We start from the raw sequence: 19,548 nt of genomic DNA on the forward strand, positions 1-19,548 counted from the left end.
TAAGGAATTCCACCTTGATACCCAGATCTGGTTCAGAAATCTAATCTGACATCTTTTTCCATGTTTCAAACTGCAAGAATGACAAAGAACAACAATTATTTGAAAATCCCTATTAAAAATCTTATAATGAAACTGTTCTCATAAGTGAATGAATTAGGCTTAGAACTGGCCTGAAAAATTCCTTATGGGTTTACAAGTTGCAGCAAGTCTCCAGGGAGCTAGATTCTGAGCTATATACCTGCCAAAGTACACAGATCTATGCAGTGTAGACAATGTTTGGGAGCTGACAACTTTCCACATGTCTCCTGTGTTAAATCACACTTTGCACAGACTTAAATGTAAGGTAAAAATGATAAAGCTAGGAAGAACGAAAATTCCAGATAGTAGTAGAAAAACAAATACAAGAGTAGTTGTTTCCAATCTAACAAACTTAGGAGGGTTTCTTCCTTGTTTCCTTTGATTTGCAAACTCCTGTAGAAATGATTTAATGTTCCTTAGCATTTTAAATGTGCTTTGCAAAAATGTTTATCCTTCCCCTTCCTTGTCTTTTTCCTCTGTTGTTTTCAATGCCAAATGAAAAGCAATTACTCCAGCTTACACTACCATTGAAAACTGTTATTGTGAAATGAGTCTGGGATGGCTGCTTGACCACCAGCCCAGTGCTTGGATTTGGCCTGGCTAGCAGCAGGAACACGGAGATAATAAATGCTGAGCCCAGCTTTGATTCCTTCCATTAAGAGACCTTCAGCTGCTTCTCTCTGCCTCTCACTCTTATCTCCTCGCTGTACTCAGCATTTGCATGAAATCTCTGGACCCCAAGTATCTTTGAGACTCATCCACCCCTCTATCAAACACAGTTGAAACTAAAGAACGGTTTCAAAACTTTTGCTTATGCTCTCAGGGGAGAGCATAATGATGCCCTTAAGCTACAGAAAAGTTTTGCCACAAAACTCTTGCTTCAACCTGATTCTTTTTCAGCAAATAATGTTGAAGGTAACATTTACCTTACCTTTTAGTAACTCCTGTGTGTTCCATACTTGAAAACAGCTGTTTAAAGGAAAAAGTAAAAGGACTCCTTCTCTTGCAGAAAATACTGGGTTTTTTTTTTTTTCAATGGGCTGAAATGATTTTTTTTTCATTTGAGAAAACAGCCTTTCCAAGATTTTGAAGGAAAGAGTGTTAAGAGCAGGGTACAGTAGTGTTTCCTTTTTTCACTGAGTATATTCACATTTTTCAGGCAAGCTCACATATAAGGCTTTTTAGATGTGATCACCAAATCATTAGTAAAAATGGCAATAAATAGAAAATAAAGCAAGAAGTTTCATAAGATGAAATAGGCATTGAAAAACTTTTTATCCTTGAATGTATTTCACTTTGATAGAATTACAGACAAGTATTTGTGAGAAATCTTGCCTGCATGTCTTAAGGGTGGGACAGTGGGAAAAATTCTATCAGAATTTATGTATTTTGGTAGATCATACCTCAAACAATTTCTAAAGCGTGTAATTTATTTTTAAAAGCTGTGTTTCCCTTTTCTGAGCACTTTGAAGAGAGTTGTGCAAAGAAGGATGTTCCAGGAGGAGAAAAGAGTCCTCATTTCCATTCAAAACTGTTATTTCTCAACTTTTAGTTTTCTCCCCAACTATTGGAGATAAATCTATGTATGTATGGATGAGGAATGATTCTTATGGTACATGAAGCAGTTAGGCTTGATATTTTTAGAAAACCACATAGCTACACAACCTGGCTCTGTTTCCACTATGTACTTAATGCGTGCTTGTAGTGTTTCCAATATTTATGTGGCACAGTCAGACAGAAGACAATGTGTTGTGCATGACAATGCATCAATATAATTTGCCTACATTTAATAAGTTGCAGTTAAAAACAGTAGTTTTTAACTAATGGTGTAGTACCACATGACCACCTTGATTTTTAAACTGGAACTACAATAGGAAACAATTTTTTTGCAACACTACCCAGCTTCCTGCCTCCCACCTAGGATACTAACCTTCCTGAAAATCACGAAGTAATCCAGTTACCCTTGCAGCCACAAGGGAGCCTAAGCAACACACGAAACAGAGAGCACTGGAGCAGTGTAAATGTAATGTAAATATGTGGGCATTTAAAGCAACCAGGGCTGCAGACCTGAATGTGATGGTTTTGACTGAAAGCTCTGCTTCAGATTGCATTTCTAATGCAGGTGTTAGACAAGCAACGACTCAGGGTTTGTTACATCCACAGGGCTGGTTGTTCCTCTTTATTTTCCAATGTTCTGAATTTTCCTATACACTTTTCTTGCTATTTCAGTGCTTTCTCCCATTTGTACATTTGTGAAACTACTACTGAGAAGAAACATGTTACCAAAAAAGGCCATAATAATTTTTTTATGCAGTAACTAAGGATCTGGGGGCTTAAGAAGATGTGAGAACTGACTTTTTTTTTAAAAATACTTCTGTTTTCCAAGTGATTAGGTGATTTTGGATCCATTGCTTATACATGGGCCTGCTTGAGTCATCTAAAGTAGATGTGATTTTGTCAGGCTTTGACAAAGTCAAGTTACATCAAATTATCTCAAAGTAAGCATCCTTTGCATGGAGAGATTTAGAACCACCAGTCAGTTCTTTTTCAAAACCTTGGCTGCTACATTTGGAAGCATTTTAACCCAACCACCCTATTCTGATGCAAGTAAATTGTGGCATTTTCCCCATAGACAGTTTCAATATTTGGCCAAATCAACAACAGAAATGCATGGGCTGCATCAGATGCCTGATCTGTCATGGGGCAGATCAGCTTATGCAGAGTTTCAGCTGAAGAACTTATTCCACAAGGAAAACCACGCTGGCATTCAGCCAGAAGATTAAAACATTCTTTGGGAGGCAGCCCTGCTGATTGTCAAGGCCATGTGGTGTGTGCTGGCTGATGTTTCCATAGGATTTTCCTAACCTTGTGAAGCCCTGTGTAAGGAATGTTACTCCCAGGGTCTGAAACTCTTCTCCTGCAGCGCAGCTCTCCTTGCTGCCCAAACACAGAGCTGTAGCTCTACAGATAAACTCAGCTTCAAATTTTATAGGCCTCAGGGGACAGGAGGGATTGTGCTGGCACCATGGGCAGTGCAGGGGTGTGTCTTTGCCTCCTCCCTCTGTGATGGCACTATCCTGTTAACATTAGTGTGCCAAGTTAGGTACATCATGTTCTAGCAGGACACAGCCTCCTGATGATGTTTGTGTGACAAACAACAAACTTTATTTCCAACTGGCGGTCTGCATGGGATTAAAGGCTGCTATATTGCAATTGGATTTTGGTCATTCTTACAGTCTGAGAAATCAAAGCCGCTTATTTCTAGTAAAAATAAATTAAAAATCAAAATATTCTAGAGAAAGTTGTGTTGCTTCTTACAGGAGAAAGAAAAAAAATCATGGCACTGTCTGATATCCATTAATGGATCTTAAAGGAATGGAGTTTTTGTAGTTAGTTTTATTTCTGCTGTGGGCCAGAAATAAAATCAGAGTCCCATAGAAGCAGTGTCCCTCAGTATCAGCCCCTGCTGCAGTTAAGGGGGTAGAGCACCCCTTAGAGCAGGCCAGGGAGAAAGGAGCAGGATGCAGCAGCCCTCAGCACAGCCTGGGGGACACAGTGCAAAGAACCCTGCAACTGAGATTTGCTGTGTCAGGCTTCCAGCTTGGCTGGCGCTTTTCTTCCAGGGGTATACAATCCGGGGGGCTCTCAAAAGTAAGTCAACAAACATTTTTAAAATGGCATTAAAGGAAGAGAAAGAAAGAACTTAGGAAAACTGGCAGGCAGAAGGAAGGACATAGGTTAGGTGCAGAGTAGAGGGATTGGAGAGAATGATGGAGGAAACAAAGGGGAAAAATAGCAATGTGAAAACAAGTAATGAAAGGAGTGACTATAGAAACAACTGACAATGTAAAGGAGTGAAGTAAAATATAATCTTTTATGCAGACATTCATGATTAGGAAAGGTTATTTCTCTTTCATTTTTATTTCTTTGGCAGAGAATGGGGAGCTGTAGGGAGGAGGAAATTAAGTGTTTGGTACTGGTGCCGATGGAAAATTTTGTTTCAGCTTCAGCTCAGGCAGAGAAAGAATTTTTCCTGGTCAGACCCAGGTGAGGGGTTACAGAGCAGTGGTATCTCTGTCCAAGGCAGAAACCCTCAATATCTGTATTAATTTGTCAGGCCTTTACTAAGGAAAGCAATATTAATGAGACTTTAACATACTTGCCACTGGCATGTGACATGTGTCTATAAATATTTAAGGAATGATGGGATCACTTAACCAGTCTTTCTTCATTTCAGCCTCAGTTCCCATCCCAAACTGAACTGGAAAATTTTTTATGCACTTTGGCTTCTCTCAGTTAAATTAACACCCCCACCCCTCTTTCTATACCTCCTTTCCTGTCTAGTTCTTCTGAATCACTCTCTCGAGCTGTGTCCAGGCTGCTTTCAGCTCTGGTATTGAACTGCAGCTTGTCACTAAAGGCACCTTGGCACGGACATAAAAGAGATTTGAAGGTGGAAATGACCACCCATTAAATCACCCCATCCCTCCAGGCAGTGTGGGATTGTTCCTGCAGCACACTCCCCAGGGCCTGGGCTTTTAATGCTTTGAGCAACAGAAATTCTACCTCCACCCCTTTTGGGAGGAGTCCATGAGGGCTCTTAGATCACAATCTTATGCAATTTTTCCTGATACATAGCCTGCATTTTCCTTTGTTTGATGTCTTCACTCCATTATTCATATTTATAACTGGTGCTGGGTGAATCCCAGGTGGTTCTAAGGTTTATTTCTGTTTAAGAAGGCACGCAAAAAGCCAGAGACTACTCCACATTCTTTAAACCTTTTGGTGCCTTCCTGTCAGGCTCTGTTATTTCTTCCCTGAAACTGCCCAGGACCCAGCAGAAAGCCCCATTTCTGTCTATCCCAGAAGGGTAGAAGATTGGATACTGGCCAGTCCCCTGCTCTGGTAAATCTATCCTTAGAACAGAGACTAAAGCCCTCATCTCCTCAATATACAATATGCCTTTTCCTCATCACTACCCAGTAGCCTAAGTCCTCCAGTTTAATTTCCTGTACTCATCAGGCTGTTGCTGTGCTTTTTGTACTCCCTTACCTAATGGAGGGGTTTATCAATCTGTTCTTATTGCACTTCTTCCTTTGATGTCTGAGCACAAGAGACACTTCTTTAAGTGTTTTTTCTTAAGAAAGAAGGAAAGGTATTTCTTAAGCTGTTATTTCAGTTGATACCCCATGAAACACTGCACTAATCAAATGGGAGCAAGTGGGATCCCTTCATTTGTTCTTCATTGAGGAAATCTTGCTCAGTAGGATTTAGTCAGGGGTTGTGAATTGTTCCTCTGGACCCTCCATCCTGCACATGCAGCCAAATATTGCACAAGAGTCTCAGGGTACTCCATGCTTTAAGCATGCCCAAGCAAAAAGTCCAACTTAATGGTTCCTGGCAATCCAGTTTGGCAGGGACACATTATACATGTGTGCAAGGCAATGACGGGACTTTCTCACTATCTGAAATTCTTCACTATGGGAGCAGGCTCCTCCCTTCAGCCAGAGGGACTGCTCCTAACACTGTCATTTTAACAAATACCAGTCACCAGGGCTGCAGCAAGTGCCAGATCATACCTCTCTTCTGTAAGGGTTGAAGAGGGATTTAAATCCTTGTTGCTGTCAAAATGGCTTCTGTGCTACAGTGGAGTCTCTCTGCTCACTCTTCCCCTTCGAAGATTAAATAATGATAAAAATTGTTCTGCTGCAGCAAGAGAAACAAAAAGTGAGAAATGTCTGCTGTAGTCTGGTAGTCTAGGCATTCAGATTATGGAGAAATTATTTTTAAATGCCTTTACCTGAGGCATTCTCATTTTTTATGCAACAGTAAATTGAGTACACACTGTTCCACAAATAGCATGGTTTTTTCTCTTAGGACACAGGAAGACTGCAGTTATAGACCTCATCCAAACGCAGGATGCTGGATTTCCTCCAGTCACGCCACTGCTGCTCTAACACCAGGCAGGACAGCAGGAAAGGCACAAGCACCACTTTTCCCATGTGCTTGATTTGTTTTAAGTGTGCTTTTAGCCTGCTAGACCCCAAAAGGGGGAGCTTGCTGGCTTACAGGCAGCATTGTGGGGGTTGTTGGCCTCTGGAGGTGCTCATGTAGTGAGCAGCTGGGGACCTGGTCTGTTTGCACACCACAGAAACAGAGGTGGGAGAAAACCAGAGCTTACACAGATGTGAGCTTCCTATGTCCCTGTCCTGGACAATTATAAGTACATGGTTACTTTTTTTTTGCCATCAGCTCGTTTTTGAACCATATACACAGGTATCAGAAACCTGAAAGCAGGGATTTATTGTCTAAATTAAAAGGCAGTGTCAAGAAGTAACTGACTCTGAAAATAAACTGCCACACCGCCAGAACAATTAACTGGAAAGAGTACTTACTTATAGAAAGGGGAATATGATTATTTTTTTCTGAGGCAGAGGACTAAAGGCCAACAAACCAACCCTAAAATGACACAGGAAGACTTACCAAGAGTAGCATATGTACACAGGGAGACCCTTTTTGGCTCATACAGGCTTTACAGACTGTAAATTATGGTTATTCCTAGGAGGAAAGAAAAGAGGTTCTGTCAGTTGTACAATTACTTTTTATTGGCAGTGCTCTTTCAACTCAAGAAAACATTGGCTGAGGTTCAAGACCAAGATTTGGCTCAAATGCCACCACAATTTTTCAGAAATGTGATGAATGTTCCTCAAGAAATAGTTTCCTAAGGAAGCCACAAAAATGCGTCCAGCTAGGTTTCAGGATATCTAAAATGATATCCAGAAGTTGCTACCACTGAAGATCAATTGCCTGAAGTAATTTCACCAAATTACATTTTTACCTGTCAGACTGGCTGAGGCTCTTTGACAAAGGGATCTCTGACACATTTGAACAGTTTCACAAACTGTGATGTATGTATACCTCTACACAATTCATCACACCCATCTCAAGCGTTTATTTTGAAGGATAAGTTATTAAAAAAAATAAAATTACCTATCTAGTAGCAGTGGAAGACAGTCCTGTCACTGTGACATGTTGGCCTGAGGGTCACATACTGAACATAAATTCAGTCAGCGATATCTCATTCCTGAGTGAAAAAATTCCCAAGTCTGAGTGAAAACGTCATTTTAGAAAAGCTGATGAGCAATTTTTTCAGTTGCTGTCAATGAAGGCAAGATGTCAAAAGTCTGTCTACCTGCTGTCTGCCCTGAAGATGTATACCTATGATACAGCAGGGTTAAAGCATTAATAATTCTCAGTTCTAGAAAATTTAGAAAATTAGCAAGTACTAGTAAACTAATCTTTAGCTTTCCCTGACCTGAACCTTAAATTGCAAGAAGAGACAGGAGATGTTTCGTTTATAATTTCCACTTTAGTTCCCAAAACACCTTTAATGGTTAGTGCAGTTATCTAGAACAAAAAGGGCTATTTATGCAATTGTTCTATGATGCTTTATACAGAAATACTGGAAAATTTCTCGGTACTTCCAGAGGATTCCGGTCTGTAATGGGATGAAGATATAAAAACATAACCATCAAGCAAAAGCAGGAGAAATAATAATTTTTATTTGTAAAACATGCATATAAGGGTATCTATAAGGAGGTGGATTTAAAATAAGCTACATTCTAATAAATATTGGGAACATCTTCTACAGTTTCAGAAGATCAGTATCTTTGGACTTTTAATCAGCTATACAAACTGACATATTTTTTTACAGTATTGAGTTAATTAAATGTAGTGACATATTTAGAGAATTACCAGAGAAAAGCACTGCTGCTAGGATATTAGTTCAACCCTCCCCTAACTGAAAGGGCCTCTCCAAATCTGTATTTTTACTCTGTTTTTTTTTTCTTTTCTGCACTGTAGAAAGGTCCATGGTTAACCCAGAGGATTTTTATCTCTCCATCAACTCTCCAGTGAATTCTTGATACTTTGATGCAAGTGTGACCAGATACTTCTTCCTCACACTCATTTCCAGTTATTTCAGAGTATAAAGGCCTGGCATACTATCAAACACAGATCTTAAATCTGGCAACATTGCTCCAACAGACACATGCATACAGAAAGCAGAAGGCTAGACAAAACAGGATAATGTGAAGACTGTATTTAATAACACAGGAAATCAAAATTCTCCAAATTTGGTAAGATTGCTGCTAAGAAATGACTTTGTAGCTTAGTAAAATATATAAATTTTGCCCCTCTGCAGGCTATAAAAATTAATGCTTGCTAGTTAAGGTTTCAATGCATTTCAATAGTTTGGTTCATAATTACTTGCATTTCTAGACAATTGAGAATAAATACAAAAATATTCAAAGTTCACTTGGAGTTCAATGACTAAAACCGTTCCCAGATCTTAAAATGCAAAGGGGGAGATTTTTTCCCAAGGGAAGGTTAGATTGATTTAATCAGTTGCTAAGCCTTATTAAAATCAGTGGTTCTTACAGTTTCGTAGACCAAGAATAACCCTCCTGTTATTTACTCTGTACCATCTGACAGTACCTTCTTATGTGGAACAGACCAAGGATGTAGTAAATAGGTGACAAAAGACACTATAGAAACAGGTGATAAGATATTCTTATGTCTTTAATGGAAACATTTTTTTACAATTTAGGTTATGTGATATTCTTGCATTTTTAAAATGTGTGAAAGAAAATGCACAGAATAAAAAGTCAAAGGACACCAGCAAATGTAGATGTTTTAAATGACCAAGTCATAGAAGAAATAAAATACATTACACAAATAAACAAAGGTTATGCCCACAGTCATGAATACGCACTCTCCTCTACACAAAAACAACAATAAATAAAATCACATTATATGCAGATAGTTCTACTTACATCAGTACAATATACTGCTCAGCTTTCCATTTGTTTTCTGCTCAGCTGGCACTAGGTTTCTCTTTTGTCCAGTATTTTTCCATTAATAGGCAACCACAAAAAAGGGGGTAAAGTTCCTTATATTGTCTCTCCTGAGTCCTGTTAGTTTTTGATTGTTACACCCTATGCACAAGAAACACAGCAAATTCTACCCATTGCCTTCATGCTGCCTCTCCAGGTTTTCTCAGCACTTTCAGACCTGCCCAGAAAAGATTCTTTTCTGAGAGAAAGAGAAGTCCAGACCATCCCCAAGCAGAAAGCAATGCAGCTGTGCTCCCTGTGCCTGCTGGCAATGCACAACACCAGTGAAACCTCTGCTTGTAGCTGGGGCATAGGAGGGCAGAATTGTGTGCTCCCTGTGCATACCAGTTGACATTACAAAAGAAACCCCTAAAATAAGATTTTTTTTTTTAATACCGATTTTGGTACATTTTTGTTGCTTGCTCAAGTGTTCTCTAGAAACATTCATGTCACAGAAACACCAAGGAACAGTTCACACAGAGTGAATTTTAACTTTTCAAAGATTTGTCATCTAATGAATCCACCTAACATTTCTGAATATAGCTTAACATACAAACTGTAACAGTGTCAGATTATTCAGAGTAATTTGTCTTTGATGCAGAATATTATTTCAGTGGTTAGTGAGAGATTTTGAGGGAACTGTAAGCCTCTCCTTTTTGCTAGTTTTTTATGCTGTAAATTTGCTTTATGTCAGCTAGGACCTTCTAAAAGGTAAATTCTGAGAGAAGTAATAGCATTATAAAAGTCTCCATAGTGATACGCTGGACACAATGAAACATTAACCCGAGAAAGCCTCAAAACTGTGGCAGCCTTATCTTCTTGATCAAAACCAGCAGTAACTCCATAAAAAGTCCAACATTAACCTTTTTCCTTTCTCCCTCTATGTGTGACACAAAGGGGGAGCTGCATTTATGACAGACTCAAGGCTTCACTGGGGCAAAGCACAGTGCTCAGGCTTTCTGTTGTTATTCTTTAGAAGAGAACAGACACCATCAATGTCTGCTGCACAGCTTGCTGACCCTGCAGACAGCCAGGTCTGATATCTCTCACAAACAGCTATTTGTTTTAATTTCAACAATCATTTTTCATCAGTCTCAGAGCTCAGATGTTAAAAGGTATCTGAGAATGGAAAACAATTCAGCCCTCAAGCCATCTGAATTAATTTCTGCCTCTAAGCAGGGATATGCACAGTGCAAACTCTTCCATTTCTTCCACTTGAAAGTCTTCACACACACGCAAATCTTTTTGTGCTTTCAACAGCGAGAAGGAAAGGGGGGCAGGAGAGGTGACACACACACAGCTATCTGAAAGCAGAACTTTTCCCAGCATGTCCTGAAAAATACATTCCAAGAGCAACGCCTGTCTTCCTTTGTTTCTAAAAAGGGCTAAAACTGGCTCCTACAAAACATGCACTTTGAAATTTATCGCTTTACAGCTCACTGGTGTGAGGTGAGCTACTAGGGCATGTTGCTAACCAACAGAAAAGGTAATGTACCATTAGAAACTGGTATTTCTGTTCCTATGTGCCCTGCCGTGGGGAAGGTGGTTGCTAGACTTGACATAATTTTCTAGCAATAACAACAAGGATGAAAAACCCCATCAGGTAATTCTAGGTCTATAACTCTGGTAGTGGCTGGGATGGCCATGCTGGGATGGCACCATGAGGTGTGCTGACAGCTGAGCAGTGCTCAGCAATGAACCATGTCTGAAATGGCTCAACACACAAAAGCCAAGACTCCCAGAAAGGAAGGAGTAATTTCTGACTAAATGATAGAAAATGGCTGACTTCTTTTCAAAGTACTTCTGAACCTAGACAAAAGACTGTGGAAAAAAAGGGTAATTAAAGACTGTACACTGGACTCTTGGAGAAAATTAGGAAAAATAACCTTAACTGCTTTAGTGAAAGAACCAGAATGCCCACATGGCTACACTCTGAAGCACAGAGGAGGGTAGTGAAGGATGTGGAACTGTCTTGAGGTCCGGAAAAGGTGGACTGAATTGCCAAAGAAATTTATGACCAGGACTATTAGCTTCCTGTCTTTGATGTCTATTCTTGGCTTTCCAGGAGCATTATGGCATTCATGAGGTGAAAACATCACTGGAGCCAAGGTCAGCTAAGGCTGATGCAGCCTGTTCTACTGCAAAGCTGAGAAACTCACTCTGAACTGCTTCAAGCCTGCAGACACTCACTGAGGGCCCGAATTTACTCCCACTGAATCAGTAAGAGAGTTTTTTGTCAGTTTAATGTGTGATTGTATTTCTAAGCCAAAAAATGAATCAGAGATCAACTTCCCAGTAGAACATGTTGTCAGGGAGCACACTCTTTATTTTGTCCAGCACAAATGTTTTCAAAGCATTAGCTACACCTTAATAACTCTCCACTGAAAAATCCCAACAAAATACTTCCAATAATGCAATGGCACATTGCTTAAAAACAAATTGAAAATAGATCAACATGGTTTATTTTCAGAAATTAATTAATACAACTCTTTAATAAACTGAATTCTGGTCACAGTCTTCCGAAGTGCTCTCAATCACACTCAATCACAAGTTTTAGCAAAGACTGAACATTTTCAGAGCTCAGCTAGGTGTGGTCTTCAGTGAAGCACACTAGAGCAGGAACTGGTGTGGGTAGTAGTCGCAGACAACTCAGAACACACAAACTGTCCATAAACAAACATTTCAGAACTACCAGTGGCCCAGGACAAAGCACCTAGATATCTGACTCTGAAGCTGTGGGTTTCAGGAAACTAAATAACAGATACTCTTGAAAGTTCTTCTTCATCTTTGTCACTTGCAGTAGAAGCCTGGGTGTTGAAGTTATGAGGGTAAAAAGGCAGGAAAACTGTCCATAGAACCCTCAGGAAGAGGATTCTGAAGTGAACCAGATATTAAGCTGACCACTGTTCAGTAATTTTAATAAATACAAAATTAGCAGAATTTATCAAATTTTAACAACAGAGTATGAAGCCACTAGTTAAATTTCAATTTAACAGGCACAACTGTAAGAATTAACAATAAATATCACCTACAAAGCCAGCCTTTCTTAAATTCAAGCACATGGCAAATCTCCCTCTGGTTCAGCCACAGCCAGGATCATAGCCTTTGGTCCCAAGTGAGCAAAGCACTTAGAAGCTGAAGTTGAGCATATTTTAAGTGTGTTCTGAGTGCTGAGCTGAGTCAAGAGTCTCCTTGTGCTTCTCTGTAACACAGATGTATGTTTGTAATACGGGCAATTTGTTGAAGCCAAAAATGTAGGTTTTGAAACCTCTTTTGAGGATCAATTATTATTATTTTGATTAGACATTCCCTTACAGAGTTCGGAGCCTAAACATTGTGGCATTGAGCTAATGCAGATGAACCAGAAAGGAAAAGTGCATTAGCCAGCAAAGATTATTCTCTGCTGAATAATCTAAACTCAAGGCAGCTTCTGATCTCTGCTCCATGGAAGACTTGGGGACTATTAGCAAGAGGCCTGTGAAAGGCAGCAAAGAATAGCAAGTTTATTTATGCTATGAAGGAATCTACTTATGTGAAATGTCTTAAATGATCTCCACACTTCCATGGGAAAAACACATACATTTGTGTGCATCAATTTGAAAACATTAAAGCCCGTTGATCAAAAATGCTCCAAGGTGCAAAAGAAGGTTCACCTTTCTTGGGAAATGCTGGGATGCACAGTTTGGGCTAAGCCAGCTCAGCACCCACCAACAGACATCTCACAGGAACACCTCCTGAGGTCATGATTTAAAACCCTACAGAAAGGTTTTAAAGCATTAGAATTAATATTCTTTTAAAAAGTGACCTTACTATACTTCTTTATAGGCATCATAAAATGACATAATAAATAAACTGTCATGAGAATTTATTGTCCCAGCCAGATCTCCCACCTTCTGGTGTGACTTAACTGTGCATGGCACAGGAAAAATGCACATCTACACAGCTGTCTTGATTCCAACCCTACCTGTTTGAGTACTAGTTCATACTGCAAGACAAGTACAAGAAAAATAATTTCCAAAAGAGCTTATGTTTCAAATTATACCCTCTTCTCTACACATTTAAAATTTTCCTTGCCTTTTTTTCTGAGGCACAGTAGTCAAATGGGTAAAAGAAAGGCCTATTTGCAAAACCAGAAGTAGAAAAAAATATCTTTAAAAAATCCCAAACTTTAAGCATGCCCAGGGGCTAGACAAACTCAACTGCTTGGGGAGAAAAAAAAAATCCAGAAACTAATCAGGAAGTCTTTTTTCCTCCCCAAGTCCATTTCAGTATGAATGCTGCTCTAGCCTACTTCTGGTGCCCATGAAATAAGGAGAATACTTCAGAAAAGTGTCCAGACTGGTGCTGCTTTGGCTAAAGCACATTTGTAGAGGTCACACAGGCCCAGACTGGGAAATGGGATGCTGGAAATCAATTTACTGTAGTGGAGTTGCCCTGACAGTCAGGAAGCTTTGCCCTCTGGCTGCCTGGGACATAGGACAGTATATCACAATATACTAGGGCAGGTGATGAGCCCTCCATATGCTAAGAATAAATTGAAATGTAAGGGAAAAAAACATGTCCAACAACAAATAAAAGGCAGCAGAAAGCAGACACAGCGAGTTTCTGCTCTTCACTCCCATGTATCCCAAAGTGGTTTCTCAGAGTTGGAAGTCTGGCCAACTGACTTTCAGGGCCTAGAAGTTTTGTAGAAATCAGGCTTCAGAGACAGTTTTGAGATTAGCTTTCAAGTCTGGCTAGAACTGCTGAGACCAGAAAGCTCTGTTTATGAAATCAGAACAGAACAAACCAAAATATTTAATGGACTCTTAGAATCATAGTCATAGCTCTGTTTCCCCACTGACAATACTTTTATGGATCTTCTTCACTGCATTTGCAGCAAGCATGGTTCATTTCCATTTGTTGACTACAAAGTGCAAAGCTCTCCTTTGTCTACTATAGAATAACTTGTCAGTAACTAATTCAACACAGATTCAATTTTGCTCCTGGTAAAATAAATGGCAAAATTTCCAGGGTATACTGATGGCAGCAGGATTAAAGTCAGCCTCAAATAGGGTTTTAACACATGATTCCTGAAGGTATTCCTGGGTGCTTAATTGTACACACATGGATAGTTAAATCTCAGTGACTTCTATAGGACTCTTTAACACGTGAAAAATGCATTATTTACAGCATCAGGGTGATAATCACATAGACAATTCAATAACTGCATTTTTGTTGTTTAAGTAACTATTTGAATGTTGCACATGACTGGAGAAAAAAGTTGGGCAAAAAAATCCATTACCATCCACAAAGTAATTTCTCCTCCCCTAAGTACTGGTTCAAAAATGTATTTACAGCTGTTGACTTTCCCTGCATGTTACTCCTATCATACAAAATATGTCTTCAAAACATCCTCTTCCTTAATTTTTAAACCTACCAAAGCAAAAATAGATACTTTAATAGAAAAATACAAGATTAAAAATATCCTAAAAAATAAAATGGTTGCATGGAATGTCATTTTTATACACACACAAAAAAAATCCCCTTTTGAATTGCATCAGCTATACAAACACTTTCGTATTTACATTTATGGATGCAGTCCTGTGCTCACTGAAGTTAATGGGATTTTGCCATTGACTTCACTAGGAACAGGAGCAGGCTTGACATGGACTACATCTGCCCTTCTGAATAGTCATGGCAGTGGACAGAAAAGTGTGGCAAAGCACACAAAAGACTGACGAATTAACCAGTCCTCTCCAGAGACCTGATTGTCTTCTCTGTCACTGTTTCATGTGTGTGAAACTCCTCATCCTTCACTGGAGTTTTCCCTAAGTCCCACCAGCTAGGAGGGAGAAACAGGGCTGTGGGCTGTGGCGCCACACAAACAGGGAAAGAAAGGTTTGTGTGTTTCCACCTGCCTGACTTTCTCAGAGGAATTAATTAGAACCAAGTGCCAGTTCTCTCCCAGAACTAAGGCCCGTACACCAACTTTCATATCCCCTGTTATCAATGTCAGCGATTCAGTGATGCAGGAACATACCCCAAAACCAATCCCTTTTTTCCTTTTGACAGCAACCAGCACCTGTGCTCCTGAAACCATATTTGATACTCATGGGTGAGATGCAAATATGGAAGGAGGTGGTAGAAGCTAAAAAAAAAAAAAAAAGGGAACAAAACGAGGCATTCCCCATCAACTAAACCAAGATCTTCTAGCCTTAATATATGCCTTAGGAAATACTGTCTTCACATATTAAGTACATCCTATAACATCAAACTGCATAATTTTCTTTTCTCATGAGATGAAAGGCCGTGCGGCATAACGTGATTAGTAAATCATTCCTGAGTTTCTGAAAGAAATTAAGACAAAATTACTGCTTAAAGAGTGAGTTCTTCAAGAGCCACTTCTTTTTACACTGATGTCTTTGGTTGTGTCCTTTTCTCTAATTCTTTCTTTTCCCTAGGAAGAATGGGATTCTTTTTCATCTTCTTCTTTATGCAGCAGAAAAATGAGATCTAATGGAGTCTTCACGTAACTGCCGATGTTTCCCCATGTTACAGTCCTCCTGTTGAGTTCGTCTCTCAATAGTTATTCTGTATTTCTTTCTGCATGAAAGGAGAGGAACAGAATGAGAAATCTTTCTCCAGCTACAGGCTAACAGACATCCCTTATGAAGAATGCCTGTAGGGGACAGCTGGGTGCCATTTGAAAAATGAAACGTGGCAGAATGTGAAACCCTGGTCAAAGATTAAAGTAGTTTGCCTCCGAACATTTTACCCAGGCTCAAGAATGCCTGTTAATTTCTATATGGCAGTCTCAAAGCACTAAGGCACGGACATTTGCTTCTTTGAAAATTTCTGATCTAAGTGATTAGGAGTTTTTGTGAAGTGTCATGTGAACTGTGTTACTTCACTGCTTTATATTGATCAAAGCCAATTTTCTTTTCAGTATGCTGGGTGGGGGGGAACTTTCTGCAGAGTTCAAACAACAGCTCTGACTATTCAGCTGCCTTTCTCACTGAAACTATGTATTAACTAACTAATCTTCCCATTTCCTTCTGAGAAAACTATGATGTTTGTAATGTCAGAGGAGGTAACATGATGAATTAAGAAGAGGGATGTAGAAGACAGATAAGAAATAAACACAAATGCTTATGTATCCGACACAACTCTTCCTGTGTGTCTTCCTCTAAGGCCTTTTGAAGAATTCTGCTATGCTTTGTACATCAAACAAACCCTCTGACTGCCTTTTAGCTTCCCCTTTATTACCCAAATCTCCCCCCAAAAATCAGATGATGGACATTTACATTTTATACTTTTAGGCTTCTGCTCTGTTTCAGGACAAATTTTTCAGAAGGGCATTTAGTCCAACCCCACGTGCTTGTACTGCTGGAGGAGATGCATGGCAAAAACCTTGTATGCCAAGGAAAGCCATGTTCCACCACCACAGAGAGCAGGAGTCACAGCTAGGTATGCAGCAGAGGAAGAAAGATTTTCACAACACCAAGGTTTTCATTCAAGCAACATGGCTGAATAGAAAGTGACAATCTAAAAGTTCTGAAAATACTCCCTCAATACTTGTGTCTGCATCAGTAAGCTTCAAAATAACTTGAAAAACCTGCGTTGTTCAATTTCTTTATGTATTTTCAAGTCAGACCCTTACATGGCTCAGAGCATGCACAGTAGTAGCTCTTGCACAAGGACAGGTCCAGATTTTAGATATAGAGGTGTTTAAGTTAAAATCTGGTCACAGTTACATGTCAGCACTACTACCCAAACCTTTTAACTTTTTGCATGCACACTCAAAACTGTATTTGTTTACTCATTTGTGACAATTACAGATCCAAATGAAAGGTAATCAGAAGGGTATATTTACAGCTTAAAAGCTACAGAAGCTGCAAGTACAAATTACTTCAGGCACACCAACGCTAAACCTACATTTTCTGAAAATCTGACCCGCACACCCTGACTTGTTAGGTTTCAAATATTTATTCTAATGGTGGAATAAGGAGGTTGTCCCTGCTCCTGCTTTGAGCAATTGCAATCAGATCTCCAGACTGAAATTCACCCACAGGTCTTCAGACATCTCCACCATATAGATCCATCTGACAGCACCTGTAGCTTTCTTCAGTAAACAGAGAAACAAGCACTAAGAGACCTGGTTTAGTTTTAGATGAGGATGACACGAACTGCAGAGAAGAAAAGTGCTCATTTCTCCCCTCTAAGCATACATAAAAAGCCTGGATGTTGAGCTCAGGTGTATTACATCTACTTCTACAGACACCCACCTTTGCTCACATGGATTTCCAATCCAAATCTTTGTGTCACTCCAGATGACAAGGAGTTCTGTTCTTACAGTGATACTTTGCATAGCTTTATACCAGGCCGGGATATTTGTTGTTTTATTTCTTTTCCTTACAAAAAAATTCCTTCCCAATACCAGCAATGCTACAAGCCACACCTAACAACTGACATCTCTCTTTGAGAATCTACACAAGATGCAAGAACCTCTGATGACATACAATATGAAGCCAGATTTTTATTCCCTTTTTCTTTTAAAGATAGTCTTTATTCAGTCCAAGCCAACTTAATTGTATCTCAAATGAAAAACCATGCTATATAAGCACTGAACACATGCAAGAATAAAATCACCCTGCAAAATTTCAGTTCTAAGCACCTGATGAATAAGCTTGGTTCTTTGAAACCCTGAAAGTGTTCTGGTGAATTGAAACAGGCTTTGCCTGTTTTATTTTGTTAGCATTTTTTATAAACAGTTGTTTTTTAATGGACAGAATTATTTGATTCTTGTGTGCAGAGGTTAATTCTACTCTCCTATCTGACTTTTCCATAGCAGGAGTATAAATTACTGCATACATAAGGTGCTGAACATGTATAACTAATTTATTCCATCAGTATAGGATCAATTATCAAGACTCTACATTTGCTGACTTGCAGTGTAAGAATTATTTTACTCAAACACGAATAAAACACTGATCACCCTGCACTGACCTCAGCTTATTAAGTTAAATGCACAGCTTTGGAATCCAAATGCTCTCTTACACCAAAACAGAAATCTCTTTCTGTTCTGGAGTACAATTCCACTCAATACCAGGCAAATGATATAAATCTCTTGCAGATCACAGCCTGCACAACTGTGCTGGCAAGGAGCAGCAAACAAAGGCAGCTTTCAAGGCCAGGGCACTTTACTAAAGCAACTGTGAATGTCTGGAACTCGCTGGAATTACTTCCATGAGTGACATTACTTAGGGATGTGAGTAGCTACAGGATGAAGACCCAACTCAATAAAATTATTTGGATAAACACAAAAGGACAATCAAAGTGTGTTCAGTGTCTCTGGTGAAAATGTTACCCCACACTATTATGGTGCCTCCCTGTCTCCCACCAAGGGTGTTCTGCCAGGAGCTGGGTTTTTGCATGACAAATAAAAAGTTTACAGAACTTTCAATGAATTGGACTAACCTGAAGAAGTAAAAAGCCATTAGCAATCCTGCTCCAAGCAAGGCGCCCACAACTATTCCTGTAACTGCTGATTCTCCTAGACCACCTGCTTGAAAAGGGGAAAAATAAACAATCAGGGTTCATATTGAGAACCATCTGCATTCATGTATTGGAAAATACACACAATTAGGAAATTAGTGACAAACATTTGACAATAACTAAAGCCTTTCAGAGCTCAGGACTCTATGGGAACCTGTTCCAGTCTGCATGTTTACTTTTTGTCCTTGCTTTCCTTGGGGCTGAAAAAGCCCCCAGATCAGTGTCAGATGAAGGCACAGTTCTGGAGATGTGACTCAAGGAAATATTGTTAGGTAACTGGCCTGGACAGCTTGGTCTGAATCACAACACTGACCATGGTTGTTGTGATGCACATCATGGGAATCAGCACTGAATATGCCTTGAGTCACTGTAACAGAAATAAGCTCATCTTACCTGGATTAGAATCATAACCCTCTATCACCCAGGTTTATTAAAATGACTATGATTATCCAACAATTCCTCAATTTTTTTCTGATTTTTTGAAGATATGTTGTTTCAAGTTAAAGCTATATGACTTTTGACTTACTTCAAATCTCAACAGAGGCAGAACAGGGACACAGTGGCTGAAGGGGAGCCCAAACAGGGACTGTCCCTGGGAAGAGCAGGGATCCTAAAGAACAATGGCATTTTGTGTGCATGTAGTCTACTCCCGCTTCCATTCTCACCTGGGTTTGTGGAAAGGAACAGAGAAGGAAATCAAACTGCTCCCTCCTTTTCCTTCATCCCTGACCCCTTGAGGGGATTCTGTCCGTACAAAAGGAAGAAGGCACATAGCTACGCCACACTGAAGCAGGTGGTCTGAAGCATTCACACCAGTTTTTCAAGGGTTCAAGAATTATCAGGCTGGAGTTACCTTTTCACTGCAGGACTAGCAATTTGCCTCCTGTGAAAAGTTAAGGGCACCTTTTGTCACTGAGGCACCAGCATCCTCCTGCCCCAATCTCCCTGCAGTGTCCTATGCACTACAACACGGTCTGTGATTCAAGTGTGCTGGAAAGAATGGACACCTGCTCTTTGGAGGGTGGTCTCAGCCCTCTGA

The 19,548-nt window shown here is 39.7% G+C and overlaps 1 protein-coding gene and 1 long non-coding RNA gene across 3 annotated transcripts in view; one reads left to right on the top strand and one right to left on the bottom strand.

Moving 5' to 3' along the window:
• Positions 1-11,229, top strand: part of LOC141727035 (uncharacterized) — a 132,012-nt gene extending 120,783 nt beyond the window's left edge. The window contains exon 2 of the long non-coding RNA XR_012578008.1: positions 11,038-11,229. This is a non-coding gene — a long non-coding RNA (uncharacterized LOC141727035). The remainder of the gene's footprint in view (positions 1-11,037) is intronic.
• A 48-nt stretch (positions 11,230-11,277) lies between these two features.
• NPR3 (natriuretic peptide receptor 3) overlaps positions 11,278-19,548 on the bottom strand; it is a 42,182-nt gene continuing 33,911 nt past the window's right edge. The window contains exons 7-8 of one of the 2 annotated variants that reach the window (XM_005488785.4): positions 18,432-18,516; positions 11,278-15,557 (exon numbers count right to left, since the gene is read on the bottom strand). In XM_005488785.4, coding sequence (XP_005488842.1) covers positions 15,446-15,557; positions 18,432-18,516 — 197 coding nt within the window. In that variant the 3' untranslated portion in view covers positions 11,278-15,445. Of the gene's footprint in view, positions 15,558-18,431; positions 18,520-19,548 lie in introns of both variants that reach the window. The other variant, XM_005488784.4, reaches the window with a different exon arrangement.

This window comes from Zonotrichia albicollis, chromosome Z (assembly GCF_047830755.1).
Source record: "Zonotrichia albicollis isolate bZonAlb1 chromosome Z, bZonAlb1.hap1, whole genome shotgun sequence".
Taxonomy (NCBI): Eukaryota; Metazoa; Chordata; class Aves; order Passeriformes; family Passerellidae; genus Zonotrichia; species Zonotrichia albicollis.